At 18.4% G+C, this 6929-nt stretch overlaps 2 protein-coding genes across 2 annotated transcripts, besides 5 other annotated features; both read left to right on the forward strand. All coding sequences in view use genetic code 6, as the record gives it.

Moving 5' to 3' along the window:
• The first annotated feature begins 753 nt into the window (after positions 1–753).
• Positions 754–818: a microsatellite.
• Positions 819–1367: 549 nt separating this feature from the next.
• Positions 1368–2943, forward strand: IMG5_022740 (hypothetical protein; the record flags this gene model as incomplete). The annotated part of the gene is made up of 5 exons (XM_004039404.1): positions 1368–1779; positions 1826–1985; positions 2040–2109; positions 2164–2607; positions 2656–2943. 5 exons carry the CDS (start codon positions 1368–1370, stop codon positions 2941–2943), a joined length of 1374 nt encoding a protein of 457 aa, XP_004039452.1.
• A 233-nt stretch (positions 2944–3176) lies between these two features.
• IMG5_022750 (hypothetical protein) lies at positions 3177–6518 on the forward strand (the record flags this gene model as incomplete). The annotated part of the gene is made up of 11 exons (XM_004039405.1): positions 3177–3356; positions 3406–3714; positions 3764–3901; positions 3953–4261; positions 4334–4826; positions 4885–5129; positions 5241–5463; positions 5512–5922; positions 5979–6087; positions 6139–6281; positions 6336–6518. Coding segments are annotated over 11 exons (2743 nt in total), but the record flags the coding sequence as incomplete, so codon positions are not given.
• Positions 4292–4329: a microsatellite.
• Positions 5131–5223: a microsatellite.
• Positions 5135–5223: a microsatellite.
• Positions 5148–5236: a microsatellite.
• Positions 6519–6929: the final 411 nt, after the last annotated feature.

A 6929-nucleotide genomic window follows, 5' to 3' on the forward strand; every position in this document is an offset into this window, starting at 1 on the left:
TATAATATTTATTAATTTTTAATAAAAAATTAATATTATTTTTACTTTTTCATTTATTTTAATGTTGGAAATTCTTAATAATTTTTTTATAATTTAATAATTATGAACATTTTTTTAACTTTTTATATAATTTCTTAATGCCATTTTTTAAGATAAGTTTTTTATTATATTTTAAATTTTTCATTTAATTTTCTCATTACTATATTTTTTAAAAAAATATAAAATGTCATATTTTAAAAAATACATATAATCGGAAACAATTTTTTGTTTTAAAGAACTTAATAGTATTTAACTTTTTAAAATAAATGATTTATATTATCATTATATTGATTTGATAAAATTGAAACAAACCTTTTTAATACCTATCTTTAATTTATAACCTTTTAGTAAATTTTAAAAAACGATTGTCTTAAAAATTTTTAATTAATATTGCTAATAACAAAACATAAAGTATTTATTGCAAATTTTTTTAAATCTTTTTGACTACCTTTGGTTTACTAATAATTTTTTTACATAAAATATTTTAAAAGTTGTTTTCAATTTAAATATTTAAGTTATATATTATATGTATATTAAAATAATTAAAAATAATTATAAAAATAAAATTTGAAATAAAATCTATTAAATTAATTAAATTAATATATATTTATTTAATTATTCAAAAATTATTTAAATTATATACTTATATTTTTTTTATATTCATAATGTAACATTAAATATTGACTAAATTTAGTAAAATTAACTAGTATTAACTATATATATATATATATAAATATATATATATATATATATATATATATTTATATATATATACATATTTTTATTTTATAAATGTAAATTTAAAAATGTTTATTTTTTATTTTTTTAAATTATTTTTACAATGTATATAAATTTTACAAAATATGTATTATTTTATTTATTTATTTAAATTTATTGATATAATATTTTTTTATTCATCTTTACTTATTAATACTTTTTATTTATTTTATCAATTATTTTTATAATTTATGTTTATATAAAACATAATTAATTTTATCTGAATATTATATATAAAATTTTAACATATATTAAACTTAATATTTTATATATAATTGAATTTATTAAGAAAAATTAATTTTATTATTTTAATAATATATTAACAATATTTAAATTTCTTCATTAAAATTAGTTTTAATATTTTTAATCTTATTATTTTTAAAAATTATCCAAACCATATATTTTTTCTTAATTTATTTATTTTAATTAGAAATATTTTACTTATTTATACTTTAAATAATAATAAATTAAAAAAGATAGTAATTTAAAAATAAAATATTTTTAAAATAAAATAAAAAGTTGTAAAAAAATTTACATTAAAAAATATATTAATGGATCAGCGTAAATAATATCTTATATAATGCATAACAAAATTACTTAAGCTTGAAGAAGAACCCAGAAGTCTTATTAAATCTCCTATATTGGAAGATTTTATAGATAATAATGACAAGAAAAGTATTGCATTAGTATATTTATCTGGAAAAGGTTTCAAAATTTATAAATATTAAGAAGTATTAGCTTAAGATAATTAATTAATAACGATTTGCAAGAATACAGGCGATTATATATCCGAAGATAATATAAATAAAGTGATTAGTATTTCTTTAATGTCTTCAGATCCAATAAATTAATTTTATCAACATCTTACATAATTTTATATGCCGGCTTTAAAAGATAAAATGTAACCTAATATGAATAAAATGTTAGAATAATTAATGGAAAATTTAGATAACTCCTTAAATGGTTTCTTTTTTATAAAATTAAAAAAAAAATTAAAAATATATTAAAGGTAATGAAAATGATTTGGATGAAAAAAATGTAAAAAATATAAATAAACCATCAGATGAATTTGAGTTTTGGTAAAGATATTTAACATCAGTAAATTCAGCAAATACTTAAAAACGTATATAGTATTATATTAATTAATTTTCTTAAATAGAAGGATGGAAGTAATAAATATATAAATTTATTAGTTTTATACTATTTTTTTTATATTATTATAGAGATCTAAGAAAAATAGAATCTTAAAAAATGGAAGAACTAATAGATAAAACAGCTGATGTTATTGATAAAGTAAATATTTTTTTTTTTATAAAATATATAGAAATAAATATAATTTTTTTATAGATATGGAATGTTGATAATTCTTATCCTGAAATACGAATGAGAAAACTAATAGATACTTTTATTAGTTAATGTAGTCAAAAATTAATATTAGAATTAAAACCTGATGAAATATGGGATTTAAATTCTTATAAAATTAAATCTAAGTTAATTGAAGGCCAAAAATATATAAAATATTTAAACGATACTATAAATTAATATGTAACTTAATTATGGACAGAAAGAAAATGGATGAGCGGTTCTTTTGATTTTTCTGCTAGTAATAATTTAATTCAAAGAATAAATGAAATTGTAGAATTTCGTGAATAGTATGAAGAGCTAAACAAAATTTTAAATTTAAAAAGAGATTTCGATCTTGCTTTTAACCATTTTAAATCCATAAATAGTTTATCTTCGCCTAATGACATATGGAACACTTAAAAATCTAAATTTAATTAACAAATGGAAGTAAAAATATTAATAAAATAAATTTATAAATTTAAATTTTTATAAAAGGAAATCGAAGATGAAATCTACAAATTTTTTAAAAAGGAAATATTTACATAAAATACTAGTAAAGAAAATCCTATTTAAGTTTTAAGAGAAATGCAGAATTGGAATGGGCTATTATCTAGATAAAAAATAATGAAAAAACTAATGCCCGAACGTCATTTAGTATTAGTTTCTTTGCTTTAAATTTGTGAAAAAATTAAAGATGAATTTGAAAGTAAAAGTGGTTAAAATTTAGATCTTTCATTAGGAATGGAAATTATTCCCTAAGGACATAACTTTCGAAAGTTTTGAATGCGATTATTTGGGCAAGATAGTTGAGTGGAAAAATAAAAAGAATATTATCTATTAGTTAAGTTAGTTTGGGAGATTTGAGAGAATATTAAAATTTTAAATAATTTTGTGAAGAAATCAATGAATAAATTAAAGAATTCGAAAATGATTAGTTTTAAATTTGGAGGGGTGAAATTTAAAATATACTGAGTTAACCTGATAACGAACTTTCTTTGAAAAGTAATAGTAAATTAATGGATATTAATATGGATGATGGACTTATTTCGGTTAATTATTCCGAAAGACTTGTATTGCTTATAAGAGAAACTAGGTAATTATTTGAGCTTGGATATAAAAAAAATATTCCTAAATAAATTATTGATATAGTGGAAAATGGAAAACTTTATTATAAAGAAGCTTTAACATTAAAATAAGTATTTTTTATATAATTAAATATATTTTATATTATTTTTTAAAAAAAAGGTTGCTAACTTTTTTAATTCAATGAGTAATTAAATACTACCAAGTCTTAAAAAAATGCTTGTCGATAAAGTTATTAGATTTGAAGAAGTTATTAAAAATTAATCTTAAAGTAAAAAAGATTTAGAAATTACATGGGATAATACAGAAAAATTAGAAGAATATATCAAAAGAGTTTAAGAAGCTTGTAATGAAATAATGAATGAAAATAGACGATTAAGAAAATTACATTATAATTTAGTTGATATCACTATAATTTTATTTGATATTGATTTACTAAAATAAAAAAATGTATGGAAAGAAAAACTAGAAGTTTATAATTATTTTTATTTTCATTAATAAAAAATATATATATTATTAGCAAATGAAAAGAATTATTGATACAGGATGTTAAGGAAAAGACCCTAGTATATGTAGATTTTGGAGGACTAATTGGGATTTTTAAATTTATAAAGCTTTAGAATATTAATATTAAAAGGGTTTATAATTACTAGATTAAGTAAATAAATTAAATTAATATTTTAATTTTTTAAACAATAAAAAAATGCAGAATATGTATGAAATTAATACAGATTTAGTTTTAAAAGGAAAAAATATTGAATTAAAGCCTTCATTAGAAGAACTAAAAGAAAAATATTATAAAGAAATAAAAAACTTCATTAATTGGCCAGTTAAAACATTCTAAGGAGTTGGAGGAAGTATTGAAATTTATAATTCTTTAACAAAACAAAATATGTAATATTTAGCTGTTGTATATTCTAAAGGAGAATAATTATTTGAAAAATTATAAAAATTGGTCTAATCTTTACGACCTTGGACAGCTATTTGCTATTTAGATGTTTAAAAATTAGAAGAAAAAGTAAAAAATAAAATTTTTATATTTTTTTATATTAATAATAATTATATAAATTAAAATTATTTTATAAAATAGTTATAGACTATAGAAGATTGGGAATACAATATTAAAAATATAAGAGTAAAAAGAAAAGATTTGGAAAAATTATAAGATCATTATAAGATAGATTGTTTTCATGTAACGATTTCTCCTTTTAAAAATAGTGCTGATGATTTATTATAAAATATAATTGATACTTTAACTAATTCACTTAGAAATAGTGTAAAATTAGATTGTGAATTGATAGAAGAGTTTGTAGATAAAAATTTAGAAAAATTAAAAAATAAACCCAAAAATATAGAAGAAATTAATAATGCGAAAAATTCATATTTTGAAATTAAAGGACATAAAAAATCTATGTTCTAAAAATTTTAAAGTATATAGACAAAAAATAAACTTTTAAGAAATTTAATTGGAATGGTTTAAAATACATAAAATATCGAATAGAAATGGGAAAGTTTTGAAGCAATTATTGCGGATTTTGATAAAATTCTTGCTGAATAAATGAATTAATTAAAAATAGAAACAGGTAAAAAATATTTAATAATAATTTATATTATTTATTTATTTTTTAAAAAGAAAAAAAGGTGATATTTTAAATGATGAAATTGATAAATTTTATTAAAAATGGACAAATTTAAAACCAAAATAAACAGAATAATTAGATAAAGACTCAGCGAGAGAATTAGCTTTAAAAATGAAAGAATGGAGAAATACATGGAAATAAATAGAATAAAAAGTAAAATAGTTAATTGCTGATTGTGAATAATTTGAAATGGATTATAATTAACTTAATAATTTTGAATAAGTTAAAAATGAAATATAAAAAGAAGTATAATATATATAAATATATATATTTATATATGTATTTATATATATATTTATATTTTAATATTTTTTTTTATATATTTATATATATATATATAATTTATAATATTTTAAGGAATCTTAATGTGCTATATTTGATGAATTTAATGGTGAATTGGAAGCATTTGAAAAATAAGACTGGATGATATTTAAATCTAAATTATATGATTTTTAAGATTTCTAAATAAAGTGGACAGAAATATTAAAAAATTAAATTAATAGGGATGCTGTAATATCGTATATGATAGAATAAGTAGAGCTTTATAAGCATATATGGACTGGTTTGCGACTTTGTATAGGTAAATTTAAAATATATATAAAAAATATTAAATTTAATTAAATTAAAGGTGATGCTTTCGAAAAAGACCATTGGCGAAGTTTATTTTAAATATTGTAAATTTAAAAAAGTGTTACTTACGAGACTTTAAAATTCGGAGATCTATTAAGTTCAGATAAATAAATTATTTCAAAAACAAATGATATTAAGGAATTATGTGCTAGGGCATAAGGAGAAGTAGCACTAAGAGAAGCTATTCAAGAACTAAATAATTGGTGTGATACATACGAATTCGAACTTACTGAATATAAATCTAATAATAAGCTAACTCCTTTAATTAAAGAATGGAAAGATCTATTGACTAAAGTTTCAGATAATTAAAGTTTGCTTATTAGTATGAAAGAAAGTAAATTTTATTAAAGATTTTAAGATCAAATTGAAGGGTTTGAATAAAAATTAGGAGGTGTTGATGAATATTTAGGTAAAAATTATTTAAATATATATATTTGCAATATATTAATTATTTTAAATAAAAAGGTAAGCTTTAAATTATTTAAAGAAAATGGGTATATTTAGAACCTATTTTTGGAAGAGGAGCTTTACCAACAGAATAAGCAAGATTTAAAAGATTAGATGATGATTTCAAGTATATATAATATATAAGATTATATTTTTTTAAACTAACACTTTAAAATAGAAACATTATGTTTGGTATTTAAAAAGATCCTAAAGTAGTTTCACTTTGCTTAATAGCAGGCATTAGTAGCACACTTGAAACTATTCTAGAATAATTAGAAAAGTGTTAGAAGGCTTTAAATGATTTTTTGGAAGAAAAAAGAAGTAAAAATTTTATATGTATATTTAAAAAATAAAAACGCTTTTTTTTATATATAGATAAATTTCCTCGTTTTTACTTTTTGGGTGATGACGATTTGTTAGAAATATTAGGTCAAAGTTAAAACCCAACTGTAATATAAATGCATTTAAAAAAGCTTTTTGCCGGAATAAATAAAGTAGATTTTAATAAAGACTCTTCTTAAATACTTTCAATTATATCTTCCCATAAAGAAATTGTGTGTAATTATTTTTTTAAAATAATAAAATATAAAAAATAAATAAAGAATTAAATGAAAAGGTATATATAGAAGAATAAGTAGAAAATTGGCTTGGATCCCTAAGCGAAAAAATGGTTAAGACACTAACAGACTTATTAATATAATGTTTAGCAGAAACCATGCTGGAAACAAACAAATATCCATCATAAATCTTGTGTATATGTGAAGAATTGCGTTTTACTGAAAAAGCAGTAGGCGCTTTAAGAGCCGGAAAGCTTCCAAATTACAAATCTGATCTATAAAAAATGCTTGAATAATTAACGAAATTAGTAGGAGGAGCATCTTAACTAATTTAACTTAAATTAAAAGCCTTAATACTTGATTTAATCCATCATATAGAAGTTATAGACTTATTAATAGAAAAAGACGTTCA

Source organism: Ichthyophthirius multifiliis, assembly GCF_000220395.1.
Source record: "Ichthyophthirius multifiliis unplaced genomic scaffold scaff_1120509249682, whole genome shotgun sequence".
In the NCBI taxonomy this organism is placed as follows: Eukaryota; Ciliophora; class Oligohymenophorea; order Hymenostomatida; genus Ichthyophthirius; species Ichthyophthirius multifiliis.